Source organism: Colletotrichum fructicola (assembly GCF_000319635.2).
Source record: "Colletotrichum fructicola Nara gc5 chromosome Unknown KSG_Nara_v1_contig07, whole genome shotgun sequence".
Taxonomy (NCBI): Eukaryota; Fungi; Ascomycota; class Sordariomycetes; order Glomerellales; family Glomerellaceae; genus Colletotrichum; species Colletotrichum fructicola.
In genome coordinates this window covers 3,593,011-3,615,865 of record NW_027094057.1, presented here as the reverse complement: position 1 = coordinate 3,615,865, position 22,855 = coordinate 3,593,011, and the positions used below count along the sequence as shown (strand labels likewise).

General features: G+C 51.9%; 10 protein-coding genes across 10 annotated transcripts; 2 read left to right on the top strand and 8 right to left on the bottom strand.

Annotated features, from left to right (window-relative positions):
* Nucleotides 1-31: 31 nt before the first annotated feature.
* Nucleotides 32-2,133, bottom strand: CGGC5_v012719 (putative hydrolase; the record flags this gene model as incomplete). The annotated part of the gene is made up of 4 exons (XM_032030138.2): nucleotides 32-985; nucleotides 1,039-1,820; nucleotides 2,032-2,056; nucleotides 2,116-2,133. The coding sequence occupies 4 exons, from the start codon at nucleotides 2,131-2,133 to the stop codon at nucleotides 32-34; spliced, it is 1,779 nt and encodes a 592-aa protein (XP_031890266.2).
* Nucleotides 2,134-3,677: 1,544 nt separating this feature from the next.
* Nucleotides 3,678-5,601, bottom strand: kojT-0 (putative efflux pump kojT; the record flags this gene model as incomplete). Its single annotated transcript, XM_032030139.1, has 4 exons — nucleotides 3,678-3,991; nucleotides 4,044-4,848; nucleotides 4,913-4,997; nucleotides 5,063-5,601. The coding sequence occupies 4 exons, from the start codon at nucleotides 5,599-5,601 to the stop codon at nucleotides 3,678-3,680; spliced, it is 1,743 nt and encodes a 580-aa protein (XP_031890091.1).
* Nucleotides 5,602-7,240: 1,639 nt separating this feature from the next.
* On the bottom strand, nucleotides 7,241-8,638 carry CGGC5_v012717 (uncharacterized protein; the record flags this gene model as incomplete). Its single annotated transcript, XM_032030140.1, has 5 exons — nucleotides 7,241-7,441; nucleotides 7,507-7,646; nucleotides 7,699-7,946; nucleotides 8,008-8,324; nucleotides 8,420-8,638. The coding sequence occupies 5 exons, from the start codon at nucleotides 8,636-8,638 to the stop codon at nucleotides 7,241-7,243; spliced, it is 1,125 nt and encodes a 374-aa protein (XP_031890090.1).
* Nucleotides 8,639-10,293: 1,655 nt separating this feature from the next.
* FUM2-0 (Cytochrome P450 monooxygenase FUM2) lies at nucleotides 10,294-11,892 on the top strand (the record flags this gene model as incomplete). The annotated part of the gene is made up of 3 exons (XM_032030141.1): nucleotides 10,294-10,609; nucleotides 10,683-11,246; nucleotides 11,300-11,892. The coding sequence occupies 3 exons, from the start codon at nucleotides 10,294-10,296 to the stop codon at nucleotides 11,890-11,892; spliced, it is 1,473 nt and encodes a 490-aa protein (XP_031890263.1).
* Nucleotides 11,893-12,066: 174 nt separating this feature from the next.
* Nucleotides 12,067-13,101, bottom strand: CGGC5_v012715 (4-hydroxyproline 2-epimerase 1; the record flags this gene model as incomplete). Its single annotated transcript, XM_032030142.1, has 1 exon — nucleotides 12,067-13,101. The coding sequence occupies one exon, from the start codon at nucleotides 13,099-13,101 to the stop codon at nucleotides 12,067-12,069; it is 1,035 nt and encodes a 344-aa protein (XP_031890089.1).
* Nucleotides 13,102-13,640: 539 nt separating this feature from the next.
* On the top strand, nucleotides 13,641-14,750 carry CGGC5_v012714 (Uncharacterized protein; the record flags this gene model as incomplete). The annotated part of the gene is made up of 1 exon (XM_032030143.1): nucleotides 13,641-14,750. The coding sequence occupies one exon, from the start codon at nucleotides 13,641-13,643 to the stop codon at nucleotides 14,748-14,750; it is 1,110 nt and encodes a 369-aa protein (XP_031890088.1).
* A 133-nt stretch (nucleotides 14,751-14,883) lies between these two features.
* CGGC5_v012713 (Uncharacterized protein) lies at nucleotides 14,884-15,759 on the bottom strand (the record flags this gene model as incomplete). Its single annotated transcript, XM_032030144.1, has 1 exon — nucleotides 14,884-15,759. One exon carries the CDS (start codon nucleotides 15,757-15,759, stop codon nucleotides 14,884-14,886), a length of 876 nt encoding a protein of 291 aa, XP_031890087.1.
* A 31-nt stretch (nucleotides 15,760-15,790) lies between these two features.
* CGGC5_v012712 (uncharacterized protein) lies at nucleotides 15,791-16,231 on the bottom strand (the record flags this gene model as incomplete). Its single annotated transcript, XM_032030145.1, has 1 exon — nucleotides 15,791-16,231. One exon carries the CDS (start codon nucleotides 16,229-16,231, stop codon nucleotides 15,791-15,793), a length of 441 nt encoding a protein of 146 aa, XP_031890259.1.
* A 429-nt stretch (nucleotides 16,232-16,660) lies between these two features.
* HET-E1-9 (Vegetative incompatibility protein HET-E-1) lies at nucleotides 16,661-18,445 on the bottom strand (the record flags this gene model as incomplete). The annotated part of the gene is made up of 1 exon (XM_032030146.1): nucleotides 16,661-18,445. One exon carries the CDS (start codon nucleotides 18,443-18,445, stop codon nucleotides 16,661-16,663), a length of 1,785 nt encoding a protein of 594 aa, XP_031890095.1.
* Nucleotides 18,446-21,204: 2,759 nt separating this feature from the next.
* Nucleotides 21,205-22,372, bottom strand: CGGC5_v012710 (Aldo-keto reductase yakc; the record flags this gene model as incomplete). Its single annotated transcript, XM_032030147.1, has 3 exons — nucleotides 21,205-21,784; nucleotides 21,855-22,208; nucleotides 22,263-22,372. 3 exons carry the CDS (start codon nucleotides 22,370-22,372, stop codon nucleotides 21,205-21,207), a joined length of 1,044 nt encoding a protein of 347 aa, XP_031890094.1.
* Nucleotides 22,373-22,855: the final 483 nt, after the last annotated feature.

Below are 22,855 nucleotides of genomic sequence, written 5' to 3'. Positions count from 1 at the left end.
GGACATTGTCAGTCGCAGTAAAGTTCTACACCTAGAACCAATGGAACTCTCCCAAAGCAGGAAGCATGTACTCCACGTCTCTGGAGTTGAGAATGGAGGTGCAGTTTTCCTTATCAGCAGGAATTGTCGGGTGGCATGTGGACTCGCAGACGGTACCGCTCTCTGGCAGCTTGCCCTCCGAAAAGTACTCCCGGACAATCTTTACAAGGCACTCGCTTGGGTTGGAGGTTGCGCCATGTCCAGAAGTCTCTTGAATAACAACAGCGGATCCAGGATGCCCCTCTGACACATGGAAGGCGTTTCTGAGAGGGGTAATTGGGTCGTAGCGGCTGGAGGTGATCAAAAGCGGCGCGGCGGGTGCGTTCGTGTCGTTGGCATTTGCTGCAGGGCTGGTGTAAGGTCCGGTGAAAGGGTAAGACGGGCGGAGCTTGCGACCAGCGCAGGCGATTGGGATTGCTCCCGACACGCCAGTGCCGGTTGTCTCGGATTGGTTCTTCAGGTAGGCTACGACCTCTTCATAGAAGGAAATGTTGCGATCAACCACCTCATCAACAATGTCGGAGCAGAGAACGCCTGCCAGAACGTCCGTGTCCCAGTTGTACTGGGGAAGCTCGTCGTCATCGGAAGCGTCGCACACGAGTTTGATCGAATCCGAGGGAAGGAATGCCGTGAGAACGGAGTAGTTGCCATTCACAAGAGCGCCGAGACCGAGAGCAAGCGTCTCGAATGAGGTCAACGGACCATACAACATGGAGAAGATCGCTTGACGGATAATGGGTGATGTAAGCATATACGGCCGATCGTTGAAAGAAAAGGACACCGGCGTAGTATCCATGTCGTCAATGACTTCGGCGACACGAGCCTTGATGTCTGCGCCGGACTTGTCAGATGATTCAATCAGAGGACAATCTTCCCCAGATTCAAAGCAGAGCTCGTAAAATTGGTCAACAATCTTCTCGGCATCGTTGATATCGTTGCGGAAGGTCTGTTCAAGACAATTAGCATCGTATGAATGCACTAACGGAGATAGAGACTTACGCCAGCAGAAAAATCATCCGCATCAACGACAGCATCAATCCACATTCTCTCAATGCGCTCGGGGAACATGGAAGCAAATGTGTTGCCCAGGAACGTTCCGTACGAGATACCAATGTAGTTCAGGCGAGCTGCCTCAGCATTGTTAGGCTTAGCTTTGCCTGACTCCTTCCAGCGCAAGTCATCAATCCGATCGATAATCTCCACCATGTCGCGAGCAACAGACGCGGTGTTCATGTGACCCCAGATGCTATCAGCACCATTTTCTTCGCAGAGAGCACTCTGGGCAGAAGCGCTCGCCCAATGATATCCAATGGCGTCATCAATGGGGGGAAGATTGGAAGTGCGCTCCTGAGAAAGCCTCCGGGCGAACTGGTCTCCCTTGAAGCAGTCGGCGTGTGGTGTGCTCGTGTTGACACCACGCGGGTCGAAGCCAATGATTTCGTAATTCTCTCCAATGACCTTCTGCAAGCCGGGACCCCAAGAGTAGGCAAACGCGGTGCCGGAGCCGCTTGGTCCGCCGGGGTTGATGAGCACGCTGCCGGCAAAAGATGGGTCGTCATCCGGGACTGCGGCCGGGAGCTTGACAATACCGATGGCAGCGGTGCTGTTTTTGGTTGGATTTGCCCAGTCGAGCGGGACTTCGAGACGGGCGCATTGGAAGCCGCTACCGCATTCGTAATATTGCAGGTCTTTTGTCGGTTTCGTGTCGACCCAACTGAACGCTTTCGTTGAATTTGTGCCCCTCGGAGACAGAGGCAGAGAGACTGCCTGGGTAAGACTGACTAGAGAGCCAGCCAATAGAAGAGAAGACACCATCGCGACGGATCAGTTAGATATCGATTGCAGTTTCTCTTCTATGTTGATGACAGGGAAAATGAAGCAAAATTGGGCTCTAGTTGTCGTATTAGCGTGATGGACTTGTGTTAACGTGAACAACAAACTCGAGGCAGCGCGAGGTATTTCAACAAATCCACAGATTCCTCCCTCAACGACCTATTCTCCATTTTGGGATGCTCAGCTTGGCGTACAGTCAGTTTCGTAGCTACAAACGACATTCAAGAGTCAGTCGTCACCGACCTTTCCCTGCAGGATCATGATGCTAGTCCGCCTGCTAGGCAGAGATATTTCGCCCTGCCAGTACTGCCACTCTCGCCTTCTCCACGTTGGGTCTAGTCGCATCCGTCAGCACATCCTAATTGGCAAATTTTTGTTTATGCCCCATTATTGCCCGCGCAACTGGCACGCTGCGGGCTGTGCCGTGGCCGGCCTGGCAGTCGAAGGATGTTGTCGCATTAGCTGCAGGTTTGTGCCTCAAGCCGGCAGCCGACGGTCCAAGGCTTGGGAGCGTTTAAGGTGAACGTTTTGGGGACCTTCTGTCCAACGCCAAGGCGCTAACACTCCAACGGGTGGCTGAATGGTAATACGATGCTGACGTCCACCTCCAGCCGTGTCTGGTTCGGCCGCCCGCATGTCGCCCGGATGACGGAGGTCTGTCGGGCGCCGCAGAAGGCGACCGGCAGACGGGGCGTTATTCCAAGATGCTGGCGTCTTGGCTGATCTACTGAGACCAATATTCTAACGTCATATTGCACGATTCGAGAGCAAGGCATTATCGGCCCATTTTCGACCTACGTGTAAGTAAAGGCGCGTTCTCTGAGACTCAGCCGCTCACTCTTGTAGCAACTTGACCAGGTCCGATTGAACTGCGTAAAAGTATCTAGCAGATGATCTCCAAGATTATTATAGTTGAAAAATGAAAATTGGTACAAACTGCCCTACGCTCAATGATTTCATTCACGTCTGCTCTAATGATTGAGCTGGCTCTGCTCGGAATGGATTAGAAGACCGTTATCTCTTCATGTTGTCTGAGAAATGACCGTGATATTCGTGGCCGCATGTTCAAGTTCTTTGCATTTCGAGATACAGACAGCGTCGGGTACGGAGGAACGGGGGTGAATCGGAGCCCGTAAAGCCGGGAAGGTCGGGCTGCATGCTTAGCTGAATCTAAGTGCCCCGTTTCCCCAGATCCTTCGTATGAAACAAAAATGGACATTTTCAACCAATCAAGCTAGTGTCTGTCAAAATGTGCCCCAGGGTTGAAAATTGGGTGGGCTGGCATTACGTGTGCTGGACCGCAGCGCTGTGCCGCATAACTCGCGTGCCTTGACTGATGGCGCTGATGGCACCTAAGCCTACCTAGAAGTAAGCTTCTCAGCCCCGCGCTAGTGTTCTGTGATCCTTCCATGAATCTTCGAAATAATAGAGATCCCCCTCTGTTTGGCTGGTGAGACGGACAGCATTTGGTTCAGCGTGCTTTTGTGGTTTCATTCACAACTCAATGTGCGGACATGACCTCCGAGTGAGGCCAATCGCCGGGTTCGCATTGCGTTGGGAATTTGTTCCCGCAGACAAGTGCTGAGGGAAAGATGTTATCGTATCACTCATTACTTTTTACAATTGATCGTGCTTTGGTATCATTACAAATAACATCATGAATGCAGTGCCCTCTTTGGTCCCAAGTCCTAATCAGCTCTAAAGAAGCCACTTCCAGACCCGATGTACAGGTACCTGTGCCGTGCTCTCTTTTATCATGCCTAGACCCTTGGGTACAGCAGGCATATCGTCCACCGCATGCCTGGTTACAGGTTCTTCGGCTCGAGCTGCTCCTCGGGAACATCGACGACTCGACGACCACCCTTAGCGCGTCTGTCGGCGTCAAGTGACTGAGCGAACTTGGATCTTTCTCGAATGACAGGTCCCTTCCAGTAAATGAGGTACACCGGGATTGTGACGACGAAGGCGAGGCATGCAAGGATCGTGCTGGCGTATTCCGTATGACGCGTCTTTCCAATGTTCTCGTACAGTGGTGTCGAGTACATGGCCGCAATGCCGGCGAGGAAATCTCTTGCGAATCCATTTCCTCCTGTGGCTGAGGCGCTGTAAGGGCCGTAGGCTTTGATGGTGGTTAGCAAACATGTTACTGTGTTTGGGGTCACGAAACTTACCAGCAATCATGTAGTCCACAGTACTCATATAAATAGCAAAGTTGGCAATAGCAATCAAGCAAGAGAAGATCATTGGAGCAATCCAGTGCGACTCAGGGGGTCCCATGGACGTCCATGCGAAACCGAACAAGCCGATTGTCTCCAATGGTGCGAGATAGAGGAGCCATCTCAATCGGCGCTCAGGTGGCAAGGCGTCGGAGCCCTTCGCCTTGATGACTCTCTGATCTCTAATGATCCAGGGTACGTAAGAAATGTAGGCAATCAGATATCCGATGTTGATCGGAATAAAAGCCCAAGCCGTCTCGAGGACGCCGAAACCCCACTTCTCAAACACTGGGTTGAATCCCTCTTGGAAAGTGAAGATGAGAGCGTCGGAGAAGCCAGAAAGAAGGGAACAGGAAAGAACAATAGGCTCTCGCAGGAACATCTCGAAAGGTCGAATCCAAGTGATCGCGAACTCATGGGCGGAGAGTCGGGGCTTCTTGACCTCGTTGGGGCCATAGACGTTCGTGTCGATGCCAGCCTCGCGCTTGCGCTTTGCTTCTTTGTCCATCAGGATAGTGGAGCGACTCTCAGGCATGAAGAAGTGAACAGCCTGAACAGTGACGCCGAAGATGAGCTGGATCCAGAAGTTCCAGTACCACGGCAGGAAGGCTTGAATAGGGCCGCCGACCACAGGACCGACAGAGGTACCAAATACGGAGGAGAGAACGACGAAGAGGACTGCCCACTGTTGGTCATCAGGTTGGTAGAGGTCTGCTACCATTCCCAGCGTGACACTGCCTCCTGCTGAGCTCAAACCGCCCTATGGGATATTGGTCAGTATTCATCGACATTAATTATCGAGATTGGGAAGCAATTGAACTTACAAGACCTCGAGCGACAACGATAGAAGCAAAGTTGGGTGCGAGCCCGCCGAGGATTTGCCAAATATTTACCAGAAACAGGGAACACCTGGGGCTTTTGTTAGACAAATTCTCAAATCCAGCATCAACCCTTCATGTTGGCTTTCAACTTACTGCAAGATCTTCCATCTTCCAAACTCCTCACTCCATGGCGCCCAAAGCTCGCAGCCAAAAGCGTAAAGCACGAGAAATGCACACTGTGATGCACGAACAGCCTGCTCACTGACTGCAAAGTGCTCACTGAGCGGCGTAACAGCACTCGGATAGACGCTTGTGTTGAAGTTCATCGAGACCTGGACGGCGAAGATGGACGAGAGAAGCATCCACTTCTTCCACGAGGGCCACGAGTAGCCGAGCAGGTGATAGCATTCATCCTCGGTGATGATGCGCTTGCCATCTGGGGTGTACTGCGGTTGGTTGCTCTTCGAGGTGATGTTCTCGTGGGTAGTCGTGCCTTCGGACTCCTCATCTCGGCCTGGTGCGTCTTGGAAAAAGCCACCGGTCGGAGCTTCTTCCTTCTCTCTTGGTCGTTCGGGCTTCTCGTCGAAGCTCGGGCCGACTCGTGTTGCGCTGCTGTTGCGGGTGAGGTTCGCTTCCTCGGCCGCGTTCGCGCCGGACGTGGGCGGGTTTTTCGATGGTGGTGTGGAGGCCATGGTGACTGTCTGGTAGCAAACAGTCCCGGCCCGAAGACGTGATGTGCCGGGCTGCCGATATGTGATGTCGAATGCGAGGTGACGGTGACAGTCTAGGACCAAATGTTCCGAGGTCTTACGAAAGGCATGAAAGGACGAGACCTAGCGTGTGAAATGATGTGACAGCTGATAAATGTCAACCAACGGTGCCCCGGATTTCGATCTCTTAGGCCATCCAACGTCTTTATCAATGCTCGGGGTCTCCACGATATGAAAGATAAACTCCGACAGAAAATTGGAGTTATGACGCTATCGTCCCATGACGCTGGCGTTAGTCGGGCCTTCCCAATGGCGAAAAGGGGACCTCGAAGGATCCAGAGCCCCAGTATTGGACGGTCATTCTGGTCAGCATCCTCGCGTTATTCGGCCGTTTTGTTTGATGGAGTCGTGCCACAGAGGAGCGCCAACCGAAAATTACTCTTTCCATTCTCGACTTGGCGGGCTGAAAAAATCGTGAAAGGGCTGTTGCGTTCGCATCAATACTGGACCTTGACATCATACTTTGTCGATGGGTTTGCCCGATTTGCGGATCAGGGGTGGGAACAATGACGGAAACCGTGGGGCATGCGGCGGGTGAGCCGCATCTTCGATCGGCGACAGTCACGGAGGTGGTGTGGGTTCATGCCTGCTCGGATTTCCCAAACTGGGAACCCGATGTCCGGAGGTGTGGTCAAACCGCGAAACCTGGAGACCGCGGTCGCACGCGATGCTGTCTTTGGCGATGCGATAAGCTATGTCCTTTCCCCAATCTTCAGTCTTTTGACAGATGATTATCCTGCACTATGATGTTGAAGAGGGGTGGTTCATAGGATGAGGAGCTCCCCTTGGGGATGAGGAAGAACTGTCGGTATTGATTTAAGTAGGGCTGGTCTCGGCGCCGTCATTGAGATAAGACTTGCGGCTTTCCTCGATATTGCAATGTCGCACGGCTCATTCCCCTCTATTTCCATTTCTCAGCCAAAGATAATCAGAGCGGCTCGGTAAACAGGCCGCATGGCAAGCAAGACTTGACCAATCACTCTTGACAACCTCACAGTGTTGTCTAGAGAAGCTTTCATACTTCTTGTCCGACAAGACGCCAAAAACACAAGCAATGGTATCCGCCACGTCCAAGACTTGCCAAGTAGAAAACTTGTTGTCGGCGTTTACCTCCAGCTTGCCACCGCGCACATGCCAAGCCGACCGATCGGTGGGTGGATCCATCCAAGAGTCCACAACCAACACGCATCTGTTTATGTCGTCAGTGTGATAGCATGACCCAAAGTAATTGAAGTGACCGGGAGAAGGAAGGCAGAAGAACAATGGAAAACACGCGGAAAACAACAAAAAAATCAAGTCATTGTTGGCCATTACCTACTGCAATTTGGCTGGTCACCATGCGAACTTCAACCGCTTAAACAATCGCTTCGAAAAGCAGTTAACCGGTATATTTCGGTGGACTCCATGAATTCTCACAGGGACTCCCGTGTTAGCTTCCAGATATTGTCAGATTGATTGTGTTTAATTACAGTTACATCGTTTTAGTATGATCGCATGTGGCCCAGAAGGGTCTTACCCTCTAACATTCCGTCGTAAACATGTAGCAATCCAACTGCAATTGTTATCGGCCTTTAAACGATGATGTGCTAATGTAGACATCAGTTTTCCGGATTATGCCCTTGTGGCTCGAATCGTCTCGATCGTCGTCCGTTTCAAGGTCTCTGGTGCCCGTTCTCCTCGCTGATGCATGGTATGTTCTATCGTGGTCACTGAGCGAGCCGAGTTTAATAGCCGGGCCAGCGCTACCGAGAACGTTTTCGCTCTGTTGATGGGATCAGCGCAGATTCAAAGCAAACTTCAGCATATCATGCGCATGAATAAACTTACCCCGCCTGAGACTTTGTAATTGCCATCGTGAGATGAGCCATAGTAAAACTTGAACAGTTTTCGCAATGGCGGCAGAGAACATCCAATAATTCCCAACGCGCACTCGAGGTTGGAGGTAATACTGATGACGCCGAGATGGTCTATACTACGGTCAGTCTCTGTATAGGGATTTGTTAATGAACAGCAACGTACATCCAATCTCCGTTGGGTACTTGGCGGTGTCGTAGTACTTGAGGTATGGCATTCTGATGACAGTCGCAATACTGGCAAACAGACCGAGACCGAGAATGGCGCAGACAGAGACTTTCTTTCTTTGGGACATTTGTAGTCCCGCAACGATGAAGAAAGGGATGATTGCGCAAGTCCAATCCGTGATCATTTGGATGGCAGAGACGATGTAGCTGACAGTCTGCAGGCTGATAACCTTCTGACATGTTCCCCTGGTAGAAGATGATCAATCGAGTGTTCACGCTATGTGAAGCAGTGCGGCGAAGAACTTACAATGCGGGGTTCCATGTTGCGGCAAGTGGAGTGCAGTTTGCGAAAACAAACACCAAAGCGAGAATCGCAACAATCACCATAACCGCCATGTTGATGCCCATAATGACTGTCACTCGCTTCCTTCTATCCAAGCGCACGCACGTAAAGCCGATGGCGCACTTGATTATTGTTGACGAGATGAAGTAGAGAACTTCCCAGTATGTTTGATATTCGGAAGCGCGAATCAGGTAAAGTTGGGAAGGGATGTCGGCATCGTGGGAGCCGACTCCATAGCGTGAAGCGTATACTGCAAAGACGACCGCCGGTATGAAGGGTACCTAGGGGGTCCGCCGTCAGTTCATCCGATTGCAAGACAAAGAAATGCTGTGGAACATAAGATTCGCAGTCTTGCATTCAGGTCGAAAACACTTACTGTTCCGATCACTGCTAGCCAATCCTCGACACCCCATAGTCTTGTCGACGCTCCCGAGAGTCCAGCGCGGACGTAGATGCGAAGCCCGACCACAATCACACAAATAATCCCGAAAACGATGGCGATGAACTCGACGGCTGGCCCCAGGCCCTTCGGGGTCAAAGGCTCAAGCTGGTAGGCGATAGCCGAGATTTGCTCCCCGGTCATAGTAGCAGCCATTTTGGCGGTTAGTACCAAGCTGCTGCCAGTCCCCTATCCCACCGGCGGCTTGTTGTCGGTTTCCTGTTCGAGGCCGGCAGATGGAGAGAAGTGCCTGCTCCTGCGTCGACTTCGGTTCCGGCGAGTTGGGAGAGAAGACATGCAAGATGAGCCACACCGGGGAATTGGTGGCATTATGAATAGCCGGAACGATCTGCCGCGTGGTCTATGGAGCACCAACAAACCACCAACGTTCCTGCGTCTGTGTCGCTCCTCATTGTGGGCTCGTTTCTTCTTTCGACCAAGGGGCTAGGACTTTTTCCAATCCAACCCCACAGGCAGATGTTAGGAATATGACTAGATACATAAATATGATGCCCGGTTTCTGTGCCTTGAATGGATTCTCCATCCGAACGAGTGGAAGCCTAGAGTAGCCGCCTTCTGGTAGACAACAGCCCTGGAAGTGGAACGGCTGTCAGCTTTCGGCCAAGAACTCAACCGCATGGCAGATGCCATTCCCGTATTTGCCCCTTTCCGTCGAGTCAGCGCCTCCTCGCCTAGTGTAAAGAATGGCCACCGCGACGTGCTCGGACTGTGACGATAATCAAGGATTTGTCTTAATAACTCATTACTGCACGTGTGCAGGACCGGTTCAGGACCGGTTTCCCTGTCGTGATCTGCCATGTCCGCGGCCAATTGGGACTGGCGGCCGCTGCAAAGCCACGCACATGCCGCAAATTGAGCAATCTGTTTCTACCCGATGTCAGGGCTTGTAACGTTGACAAGCCGCGGCCAGTCGGGACTGTCAAGTCAATCCCGCACAAGACTAGAGAATAGATGAATCTGGGTGTGCGATAGGCCATGTTGCCGAGTTCCCCATCGATCCCTGTCTGCAGGCCGAGGGGACATGACTCGACTGGCGGCTTGTCCACTGCGACGTCGGTAAATGATCCCAGTCGACTGCCCTCGCCTGAGACGTTGACGTGAAGCTCGGGCAATGGTGCCATACTACCGGTTTTCGCTTCGATCTGCGCGCTTTCGGTATTAATATGATCAGAGTTCAAAGGCAGAAAACATTGTGCTGGAATGGGATGAACTGCATCGGTGACAACCTGCGTTAAAGTCGTCGTGATCCCCGCCGCATAAAGACATTGAGTTGGCATAAACATAGCTCCCGTGGGCACGGTCGTTTTTAGTGCAGATCCAACACAAGGATTGGGCTCCAGAGCGGCTGGAAAATCCAGAACGCTGAGAACAGACAACGGAGCAACCCAGCTGCGCGGACATCAAATTTCCTCGATGTCCGTTGCTGGATCGTTCACTGGCAATTTTGGCGGGGCCTGGAACAGAACCCTGTCTATCGCTGCCGTCTTCGGCCTAGAGAGAGACTGATATCTCCCAGAATCAGTCCAGACGGCACGTCCCCATCCTCCCGTTGCAGAATGTCTGTTGGCGCTTTGTGGGGGGGGGGGGGGGGGGGGGGGGGGGCGGGATGCATCAGGGGTCCTGTGAACTGGCCAGTCAGATACTGGTCATATTTCATCAATTTCTGTCCATTTCCCACCGAAGTTCGTCGATGCCCCTCAGTCGAATATCTGTTGCTCTTTTAAACACATCTCTTCCCAGTCGTGTGTTTGCAAAGCCTTCGCAAAGCGACTCGCCTTCGTTCTACCGCGATGGTGGCTACTATTCTCCTGGGCGTGGGCCTCCTGGCCGTCTATCTTCTCGGCAGTGCTATCTACTTCATCACGCTCCACCCACTGGCCGATGTGCCGGGTCCCAAGATCTGTGCAATCACCCGTATCCCGTACTGGCTTGTCGCGCTCAGAGGTGATGATATAGAGTGGATGAAGAGTTTGCACGAGCAGTATGGACCTGTCGTTCGTTTCGGCCCTACTGATCTGAGCTACACGGCTGCTCAGGCCTGGGATGATGTTCATGGACCCAAAGTGCAAGAGAAGGCTCAAGAATTCTCTGTGCAGCCCGTCAACGGTAAGTAGTCCATCACGCGTCAGCTACGATGACGGTGTCTCGTATGTCTGATCCAAATGCTGACATCTTTTAGGTGTACCTAGCATTCTTACCACTAACACGGAGAACCACGCGCGAGTCCGTCGTCTGTTCTCGCCGGCCTTCTCAGAGCGTGCTCTGAGACAGCAAGAGCCTCTCTTCCGCAAATACGTGGACCTCTTCATGTACAAGATCTCTGAAATTGGCAAAGACGGAAAGGAGCCGGTGGAAATGATGCAACTGCTCAACTTTACAACTTTTGACGTCATGGCCGAGCTTTGCTTCGGACAGCCCCTTGGTCTGCTGGCAAAGAACGAGTTCAGTCCTTGGGTCAAGTCCATCTTCGAGTCGCTGAAGATGCTGCCCATCGTGTCCATCATCAACTACTACCCGATCCTGAATGCCATCTTCACCAAATTCGAGCCGAAGTCCGTCACCGAACAGCGAGTCACTCATTGCAGACACTCAGAGGAGCGCGTCAACCAGCGTCTCGAGAGCGGCTCCACCCAGCCCGATGTTTGGAACTTGGTTTTGGCCGCGAAGGAGGGCAAGGAGCTCACTATCAAGGAGATGCACTCGAATGCGGAGCTCTTCATGCTCGCTGGATCCGAAACTACTGGTGAGTTCTGAGCGAGTTTGGATCATTTGGAGGCTTGAGGCTGATTCTGATAGCTACCCTGTTGAGCGGATGCGTTTACACTCTTCTCGCCAACCCCGATAAGATGAAGACTCTTCTCGACGAGATCCGCGGCAACTTCTCCACTCTGGACGACCTGACGTTTGAGCGTCTTGCAGACCTGAAATACCTGAACGCTGTTCTGAAAGAGTCTCTGCGCGTCTACCCACCAGTCCCCATCGGTAGCCCCCGAGTAGTCATGCCCGGCGGTCAACAGATCATGGGCAAATGGGTACCCGAGGGAGTTCGAATTTCCGTTCATCACTGGTCGACATATCAATCCGAGGCCAACTTTAGGAACGCCAAGACGTTTGCTCCTGAGAGATGGCTGAAGACGGACCCGGCGTATGCTGGAGATGTTCTGGATGCTCATAAACCATTCGGCTTTGGGCCGCGCGACTGCCTGGGACAGAACATGGCCATGCACGAGATGAGACTCATCTTGGCCACGTTACTTTTCTCTTACGACCTCGAGCTCTGCGAGGAGAGCAAGAACTGGACTGATCAGAAGGCGTTTGCGCTGTGGATCAAAAAGCCGTTGATGGTACGCGCGACGCCTGTGGACACGCAGACCAGAATGAAGATTTGAGAGAGTGTGATAGTACCCTATTCATATGCAGATTGGAAATGCTGCAATAGCGATAGATCGAGGAGGACTACATTAGACATCACATAATTATAGAGTTCATCATCCAACCCGAGCAACCTTTTGACGGGGACAAAATAGTTCATTGTCGCTAGTGAATGATATCTAATTTCCTTCCTAGCTAAGATGCCAATTGTCGCCAACTCTGAAGCCCTCTGGAAAGGGGTCCGTAGGGTGAAGTAGAACCTGTTTGAAGGCCGTGATCCAAGCACTTCCCTTGACCGCCGGCACAATAGCATCGTACTCCCCAACCTTGGCTTCACTCCTGACTGTCCCAATGAACTCGGTTCCAATCACACTGCGATGAACAAATGATTCGCCCACCGCAAGCTGTCCCCGTTTATGTAACACGGCAAGGCGCGCGCATGTACCCGTTCCACAGGGGCTGCGATCCAGCCGACCGGGAGAAACCACGACCGTGTTGACAGCCTCCTTATTGTTTCCCGAGCTGACAAGAGGGTCGGTAAACTCAAAAACTGTGACACCCCTAATCTCAGGGTTTTCCGGGTGTATCGGGTCTGTCTGCGCCTGGATAGCTCTCTTGATGCGCTCGCCCACTTCGACTAGCTCACGTCCATTCTCTGATGCAATCTGAAGACCGACTGAGGCAGCGTCCACAAGCGCATACCACATCCCTCCATACGCAATGTCGACCTTGACAGGCTTATCAAATCCAGGAACATTAATGTCCAAGTCCAAAGCATGCACAAATGCCGGGACGTTCTGGAACTCAACGTACTTCGCCTTTCCGGCCTCGCACTCGGCTGTGACTGTAACCAACCCCGCGGCTGTATCCAGCTTCAGCGTAGTAATAGGCTCTTGCATCGGCACCATGCCCGTTTCGAGGAGAACAGTGCTTGTCGCGATGGTGTTCGCGCCGGACATGGGCGGATACTCTTCATGTTCCATGATAATGAAGCCGGCGTCAGCTTCCGGGTTGCAGGGCGGAAGAACCAGGTTGGTGCACATGGACGATGAGCCACGGGGCTCGTTGAGGAGAAGGTTCCGAAGGTTGTCTCTCTTCTTCCAGAAATGCATCATCTTCTCGAACATGTTTTTGCCGGGCGCATCGAGAACGCCGCCAACGACGACATCGCAGACTTCGCCGCCGCAGTGGGCTCCGACCACGTTGAACGTCCGTCCGAAGGTCATTCTGGAAACAAAGATGTCAAAAAGGTTTGGTCGTCACTTTGAATTTTGAATAATGTGTTCTTTAGATTGGAGAAAGAAACAGCAACTTTACTGTTTTTATTGCTCTTCATCTGCTGGGCTTTAATGTTGACTTACACGGAGACCCATGCTGCCGAGGAGAGTCGGCTGGTGGGGCCCGACAAATACCGGAACCTCGATACCGATCCGACCGGAAGCGCATCCGGGCGGGATATTCAACTCGCTCGGGAACCAATCCGGGGCATTTCGCAAGCTCCAAAGTCTCCACGGAGGATTCTCTGGGCAAAGCTTCGGCCCGGCATGATTGGAAACGGTCAGTTCGTTATCTAGAGGCTCTATCTGACGCGTGGTCGATGGCTGAGAAAGGAAGGTTTCCGCTGATAGTGAGATCTGCTTACATCATATCGCGAAAATCGGAATCTTACCCCGCGAACATCTTAAAAGCCGAATGGGTCAATCGTCATCAAGACACATTGATTGAAGATTGAATACAACTCTCCATCTACGATTTCATCGACATCATGGGTGGCCTCAGGATTCTCACCGACGCCGTTGTTCACGACATCTTGATCAACTCGCAAAAAGATGGCATCTTGCGTCTCCGAGATGCTCTTCTGAAATGCTTAGTCAACGTTTCCAAGGGCACAGAAAAGGACTACCAACCTCAGGTTGGCGTAGTCAACAGACCTGAAGGCCAAAAGTGCCTCTTCCGGCCTTTTTCTTCCTCAGACAGTTTCGGTACAAAGATCGTGGTTACGCCAGCGCCATCCTCGAAAGCAGCCGGAGCGCTGCACGGGATAGTCACTCTATGTGATCAAGATGGCTACCCGACCGGTATCATCAATGCCGAGGAACTCACCGGCTACCGCACTTCTCTTTCCGCTCTGATTCCCTACATTTGGAGACGATACACGGACAAGATTGTCGTTTTCGGCGCCGGAAAACAGGCACTCTGGCATCTCCGCTTGGCTCTCGCTCTGCGTGGCGACGAAGTCAAGTCCATCGTCGTCGTGAACCGTTCTGAGGAGCGTGCACAGCAGTTGATCAGCAGAATCAAGGACGAGAACCAGAGGCTGTGGAAGTCTTCGACAACCATCGACTACCTCGCTCCCTCTAGCCCCGATTATGAACTCAACATCAAAGAACATCTATCCGTCGTGGACGCCATTTTCTGCACAGTTGGCACTACGAGCCCGCTGTTCCCTGCCGACTACATCACCAAGGGACGAAAGACGAATCGGTACCCCTTCATTTCAGCCGTGGGATCCTGGCAGCCCAACATGATTGAACTCGATCCCGAGTTGCTTCGTTTCGCCGCCGGCAATGTTGGCGAAGGTTTCCAGCGAAGCAAGGAGTCGAAGGGTGCAGTTCTTACAGATGACCGTGAAGGTGCTCTGCATCATGCCGGAGAAGTCATCCAAAGCAAGCTACAGCCTGACAGCCTCGTGGAGGTGGGCGAGGTTGAACTTTCGCGGCAAGCGGGAGACAACAAAGACCTGTTGAAATGGATTGAGGAAGGTCTCGTGGTTTACAAGAACATTGGTGTTAGCACGACGGACCTTGCAATTGGCAACGCGCTACTGGCCATTGCAGAGGAAGCAGGAACCGGAACTGTTGTACCTGAATTTTGATTCGCTTTGTTGTCAACAGTGATAGAGCATTTGAGGTTCAATAGGAAAAATAAACGCCGATAATATTTCAAACTTTCTAGTCCTCAGAACCAAGATCGCATTGATAGCCGTTTGACCCGTTCAAGCTCGATTGTCACCGTCGTCGTTGTCTGCCCGGCCTGTCCACTGTACCGGACTCAGGCACGCCCTCGCCGTCGGGCATGTCCTCCCACATCACCCATCCCGTCAAGGATCGAATCTTTGTCAAGTCGAAGAACTGGCTCTGTCCTTCCTCACGCGTTCTGGGATCCACATGACCGGCATGAAGATCTCTGAGCCAAATACCATAAAAATCTTCACCTCGACCGTCTCGTATGCCATAGTAGTCTTCCAGACCGTCGTCGAAGTTTCCACCGGAACTGTCACGAGCTGCCTGGATACCGATTGATCCTGCTGACATGGTGCAATGGTGTGTGGTTCCGGAGTCTTTGATAATGACAGGGACTGAAGCGTACCCAGCCGCAAATTCTTTCATCAAAACCTTCATTCGCGGAACGCCATCGACAATACTAGGTTGCCAGTCAGCAGATGAGCCCATCACAGTCTGGCCCGATGCGCTCCAGAAGGAAAAGACGCCAAGCCATCCAGATACATGGTCGCCGCCACTGCCTCTGGAGTGGAATTTGGCGATCTTATTCCAGAACACCTCGACTTGCGGACTGTCGGGGGTATCGAATGACATTATCATGTGCTCAAGGATAGGCCTCATCAACTTCACGAATTGCTTTGGCTCGTCCCCAAATTCCTCGATCTTGTGAAGGCGGGCCAAGATGTCTTCATAGTCCGCAACGTCTCCCTGTAGGGTAACCGATGGCAGGCCGCACCGTAGTTGTGCCTCGTAGGAGAAGTAGTTTTGCATTGCTCCCATGAACAGGATCGATGCAACCACGCGGTCGTTATCAGACGTGGTCGTGAATGACGGCATGATCCAATCATGCAATTCTTCATCTTTGACGTTTGAGGAGATCATTTCGGAGAAGCGTTGTGCGAGGCCACCGAAGTCAGTTGACTCCATTGTAGATGTTAAGAGCCCTGATTTCAAGCTTCTTGCGCCCCTCATGCTCGACCATGAGGGACCTGAGACTTTCAGAGCTGGCATTGATGTAGAAGCTCAATTGCGTCAAGATTGCGAACCAAATGTCTTCTGGTCGGATGTGAAGATGGTGATGGTTACTGTAGGCATGGTAGACAGCCCACAAGAACCCGTTTTGCGATGGTGTGATATGTGTTTTGCGAAGATACTCAGACGAGAAAGAGGATTGGATGACGTTTCTCTTTGTGAGGCGCCTTCTTGGGTCTCTAGGCGTAGGCTCAGGGCTCCAGTCATAAGCTTCGTGGCCGTTTCTCGGGCAGGCCTTTCGGAGGACGTCATCAGGGGTGGTAGCTCTTGGCTGAGACCAGGTTCTGGCAGGATGGTCGGCAATTTGAATGGTGACGGCCATGTTGACGCTTCAGTTTGGTTGCAGGGAAGTGATTGGAGGATGAGAATCGAGGACTACTTGAGAACGAGACTGACAAGAGGTTTTTAACATCGATCGGATGGACGTCTCTCGTGCTCGAACGGGGTTTTTCGACTATCACGTCCGCATGCGGAACCATTTGATTTGTAGAAACTTCAGGCAAGTACATATGACAATCGCTTCAGATTCGAGATATCCTGGTTTTCGTTACACAGGCATATCAATTATTGTCTGTAGATGCAAGGAATGGCTTTGTTCTGCAGATTTGTTTGTGTTACTGGAAACCAATCCATGTCTCTGCAAACATACCATCGGAAAGTTATCCCATCGCTTTTTTTCTCCCATTTCCATTCTGAATGCATGAATAGGTACGTAACTCAAGTCTGGTGCCTCAATGAAGTCATCCTAGCGCTATTTTTGTTCCGACCGCCTCGTCAGCTGGAATTCGCTCTCAACCCTTGCTTCCACAGACTCGTCCTCGACCGATGGATCCTTCACATCAACGAGAAACAATCTTGATCCATATGCTTGGTGCTGTGAGACTGTGACATCAAATTTGTCACAAATCTCAAGTTGACTCGGCGGGTGTGAGGATAAAGAATCTTTCCCAGGCCGCATCGTTGAATTTGTCATTTTTCGCACTTCATCCGCCGTCCACCGCTTCGCGTCTGACCTCACTGTCCCTGCTATCTCTTTAATGTTCTTATCCTTGGGCATAATAATGACGCGGTTGATCATCCACTCTGGAGATCCCACAAAAGATGGCTCGGTCGCGGAGCCGTCCTGACGAGAAAGGTATTGAAACTGGAGCACCAACGCCAAGCGCGGATCTGCCGAGGATCCCTCAAGAAGAAGAATGGCGGGATGGCTGAGGCCGTACGACTCTTTGACCCGTTCCTCAAAGGGCACAATGGATGACCTGACCTTGAAATTGTCAATCTTCGGGTAGACTTCCACGACCCGGTATCCCTTCGGAAAGCTCCTCACAATGCACCCGCGGTCGATCTCAGATCCTAGGTGAAACCGATTCTGTCCAGCCACAAACCGGATGAAAGCAGGAGACAAGTCTCCGTCCAGCCACACAGTCTTCGGGACGGTTACGAGCAGCTTCGAGGCTCTAGAATAGTTCATCTCCAGTTTGCCGGAACTCTCGCCCCAGAGATACAACGCAATGCAATCAAGCGGCTCACTCTTTCGTCGGCATTGCAATGGTGCCAAAAAGAATTCTGTCCCTGCTCGTGTCCAACCATTAGACGGACGCTGCTTCAACAGTGGTGTTGTGATTGTTATGCCATTATGATCGAGATGTAGCCTGCTTTCGACACCAAGCATCCGAAAGGGGATGACGTCGCCGGTGTTCTCGAACGAATGTGGTCCAGGTGCGAGAAGAGGTTCCCGGAGACTCCGTGATGACATGGATTTACGCATCGGATCGTCCAGGTCGGATATAGAACCCCAAACGAAGATGGATGGGTCGTCGATTTGCCTGATCACGGCCTCTTGTAATCTCTGGAACGCCCTGTCGCCTTCTCCGTAAATGAGGGGCATGTTGACCCCAAAGATACCCAGAAGGGAGTACGCCGTATCCTCGATTCTTGTCGTCTGCCTCCTGGAAGCCCAACTCATTCGTTGCGCCACACTCGCCGTATGCAAGGGGCGATTATTCAAGTAATCGCTCTCAATCGTCGTTCCGCTCGTTATGACCGCACCCAGCTCCGCTCGAGTGGCGATAAGTCGCCATCTCCTCCCGGAATAGAATTCAACGCGTCTAGGAGCAAGCAGTTCCTGCAACGTCCATCCGCGCGTGAACCATCGGCTGCCACGAATTCGCTCGTCGTCCTTCTCACTGCAACTTGCAGAATGTGCGTGCCAGCCAACGTCCGCAAGGTGCACAAAGCAGACCTCGGCGAGCTGGTACCATTTGAACATCGAGTTGATCGCTTCCGAGAGCTCCGCGCTACTACTCTTGTTGATACAGCAAGTGTCGATCCAGATCCAGGCGAATCCACGGCTGCGCGCTAGGTCGCACGCGCCTTTAACCTTAGCCCATCCAGCACCGGTTGAGGGGCGGCCTCCTCCCTGGAGATCGTTGAAGAGAACTTCTTCGGTGCCCCATGTGTGCGACAAAATTGCGTACTTGGGGACGTTGTCGACGAACTCTGCCAGTTCGAAGCTGCGGGTGTCCAGAAGACGCATGGCGATGATCAGTCTTTGCGACGATATGAACCCGGCGAGCGATTGCAGTTGGATGAGATAGTTAGCTAGCAGATTGTCATCTTGCTTGATCTGAGAGCGGGGTTTTCGAGAATCTACCTTGCTAAGCAGGCACTAGACCCCTGCCCGCATAACGGACTTGTAATCACTCATGTTTTTGAGTCATCCAATGAAAACTTGAGGTTGAGAACGAATTTTCCGTCACGTTCGGGTATGAATTACTGAAATTCAGCTAGAGGGGAGAGATTGATCTTCCAAACATTTATAAAACCAATCTCATTTTGCTTAAAACTTAGAGACATCGGTCACATCCTTTTTATGCACGCTTTGTGCCACTTAACTGGCACACTTGGCGATACCGGACATCATGTTTTCTTTTTCATACGTTATTCTAATTACGGTTTAAGTATGGATTCATATGCAAAACTTTCTCTAGACTATAGTCATCAGGTGTTCAACGCAATGGTTCAAAGTACCCATCAATCTTTGCCTCGGCCGAATCGAAGCTGCCACCTTCCTCAATATCGACGATGAAAACGTTGGGGTCAAAATGAGTGTCCCGGGACACAGTTACTCGTATGTCATCAATGGAGACATTATCCGTCGAATATCCACTTCCAAGCCGTTGAAGTCCAAGACAAACACGATCAAATGGCAATTCGATTCCTGCGCCGTGGGGTCTTGTGTTTGTCTCGGATAGCGATTCACCGATTCTTCCAGACTCGTCTTGTATGCCGTAAGCTGGTCCATGTAGTCCACCATTGACTATGCCGTAAATAAGGTACTTTGACTCAGGGAAGTTCCCCGAATCACCTCTGCTGGAACCGAGGTACAGAACTTGCAATATCAAAGTAATATCGCGGCGTGACTTGCGTTGCAGATGGATCAACTGCAACATCCCTAGATGGAATGTCTCGCTAAAGAGTGAAGAGCAAATCTGGGCCCCTAAATCAATCGTAACAGCCCCTGTAGAACTAGTTTCCACGCAATTTGATTCATCGACGTAATCGGTTGAAGGTTTGGCTTGATATGAAGGCGGCAATTTCCGAATGATGCATCTTTCTCGTGTATTCGACATTTCGGTCCCGAGGGACAACTTGTAGGACAGGAAAGCTGGGAAGAGGTTTTCCGGTATCCATATTCGTTTGGGGGCAAGAAAGACTTTGTTTCCCAGACGGTAGCAATTCGTAGGTGCCGAATTATGATTTTGCGCGGGTTTGCGATTCCTATCGCAAGTGAGCATCAGCGCGATGCAGTTGAGCGGATCGTCCTGATACTGGCACAGCAGGGGTGCTAATAATAAGCACCGGTTTTCCGACTCCTGCTCTTCGTAGGGATGGTGGAATGCTTGCCACATCGGACTTTGAATTGTAACGCCATCGTGATCAACCCTAATCCTGGATTTGATGAGTGGTGTCTCGAATGGAACAATGTTGGCTGATTTCTGAAAGTCTTTGGGGTGGTCTGCGAGGAATGAACGCCAGGTTTTGGTAAGTAGTAGGTTGGAGATTTTTCTCTTCTCTCCCCACGCGAAGATAGATTGGTCATCCGTTTTCTGCACAATAGACTCCTGGAGCCTTTTAAAGGCATTGTCGCCTTCTCCGTAAATGAGCGGCATGTTGACGTCGAATATGCCCAGCAGGCAGTAAGCAATGTCTTCAGTACGTGTTGTTTCTCTGCGCCAAGCCCAGAACATGCGTTCGGCAACGCTTGCTTGAGAAATGGGACTGGGAGGGAACATTGTGTATTTCGTGTGAATCCCGGTTACCTTTGCGATACGCTCTGTAAGATCTTCCCGCGAGCCTATTTCATCCCATTCGGACGTATAGAACATCATATTAGTAGGGGCAAGAAGCTCCTGCAATGTCCAACCCCTGGTAAACCACCGGCTTCGCTCCAGGGCACCGTTAATGCTGGGTTCGCTTTGATAGAGATGTACATCGGCCAGGTAGGCGATACAAATACCGGAATTCTTGTACCACCGAAACATGGAGTTGATGGCCTCCGATAATTCTGCACTACTTGACTTGTCGATGCAGCAGGTATCAATCCATATCCATTGGTAGCCGAGATCTTTCGCTACCCGGCATGCTCCTGTGACTTTGGTCCAACCAGTCTTCGGAGTTGGATCTCCTTGCAGATCCGCAAACAAGACCTCTTCGCCGGCCCACGTGTGCGATAGGATGGCATACGGCGGCGTTTTCGCGATGAAATCGGTCAATTTGAGCTCTGCCGTATGGAGAAGACGCATTGTGAAGGGGAGGATGACTGGGAAGGACAGGTCCGCGGGGGTCTGGAATGTGTCTTTCTGGTATGTGCGATCACGGGTGATGACTGAATCCGAGAAGATGAAAGTTGAGAGATCATGGATGAGGGAAGAATGGTACGATAAAAAGTAAGCCGGAGCGGGGTCAACCCCCTTGCAACAATTCGCATCCAATTGTCAATAACACGAAGGACACTTTGATTCGCTGACCATGGGGTTTCCGAAATGGCCTGCAAGCAGACCACCCACGATCTGTGAGGACCAACCGCGTGCAGTAATGCAGGACCAATAGCATGTCGTTTTGTAGGGTTTGAATGCGAGCAATGAAAAGGACACAACTCTTAAAGATTCACTCCTACGTCAACCAGGTCCTTGAGTTCTTAAACTAGTTTGTATGATTCAACAGGCTTCAATCTAGAGGATTCAATCTCTGTCTACAAGACCAGCTTGAATAGATACCGCACCTAAGGACACCTTAAAGCTCAGCAGTCACCGAATACTCGGTGAACATACCCGGCGGATTACGGTGACCCAAGACCTCGGCCTTCTCGACTTCTGCCCTGATCTCCTTGATCTCTTCCTTGGAGAGCTGCACCTTCACCGACCCGACATTCTCCTCCAGATATTTCAGCTTCTTCGTGCCGGGGATCGGGATAATGTCGTCGCCCTGTGCTGACAACCACGCGAGCGCGAGCTGGCCCGGCGTGCAGCCCTTCTTATCGGCGAAGGTCTTGAAGCGGTCAACCAGGACCAGGTTCTTATGAAAGTTCTCTGGGCTGAAGCGTGGCACGATGCGGCGGAAGTCATCGGGCGCGAAGTCGTCGGTGCTCTTGATCTGGCCCGTCAGGAACCCACGACCCAGCGGCGCGTAGGCAAAAACGGAGATGCCAAGCTCGCGACAGGTGGCGAGCAGGTCTGTGCCTGTCTCGTTCTCGATGTCCAGCTGGAACGCGTTGTACTCGACCTGGATGGCGTCGACGGGCGCGACGGTGTATGCCCTTCGGATGCTGCTGGAGGCGCATTCGGAGATGCCAATGGCTTTGATCTTGCCGTCCCTGAGATAGAGGTATCAGTATCAGAGTAGCAAGTATTCTTCCACGACAGGAGACCCGAGACCCTACTTACTTCTTCGCCTTGGCAAGTAGCTCCATTGTCTTCTCGACTGGCGTCTTGGGGTCGAGGCGGTGGACGTAAAATAGATCAATGGAATCGATACCCATCTTCTGCAGACTGCCCTCAAGGCATTCGTTGAGGAACTCTGGGCTGTTGTCTGCCGACATGTTCCACTCGCCCTTATCGTTGACTGTGAACTTGATGCCGAACTTGGTAGCTATGAAGACGTCGGCGCGACGCTCGGGGTGCAACTTTAACCATTTCCCGATCAGAATCTCGCTATCGCCGTAGCCGTTGGCTGTGTCCCAGTTCGTACAACCGAGCTCCCAGGCACGGTCGAGAATCGCCAAACGCTCTTCGTCGGTGCTAGGAGAGGGTCAGAACTGTGTCCCAAGTAAGAGCACACAGGGAACATCTTACCCAACGGGTCCATAGGCTGTACTCAGGCCCATCATTCCGAAGCCGAGGGCGGGTATCTGTCGTCCTGTCTTGCCGAGAGGCTTGGTGGGTAGAGATGTTGGAGGCGCCATGATGAACGGAGGGGCTAGGCGAGAAAGATTCAGGATCGGATGCTTTGCTGGTGAATGAGCTGGGTGAGGCGACGTCAGTATGTTGGTCTATGAGCTGGAAGATGAACAATCAGCTTGCCTTTATAGTTCTTCCTCCCTTTCCCCACATGTCCCAAGGGTGTAAGCAAGGTGCATTTAGCCGCTCGTTGACGATTCGAGAAAAGCCTGTTCCTGACAAGATACGAATGCACCGAACAGTCGGTCGTGCAGGCGATCAGTCGCAAAAGTCCATCCTTGAGCTTGAGCTTGCAAGGTTGACCCCTCATCAGCGTGCCTCCAGTGCTACAGGTGCGGCGCAGCGGATGGACCCCGGTCCTGTCTTCAACCCCGGGCCTTAAGGCCGCTAAATGCACCTGCATAATCCATGGCCGCTACCGGGGTGATGCATCTTAACTCCGTGCTTTGCCATTCCCCCACCCATCAGTCTGTTGGCATTTTGGAGCC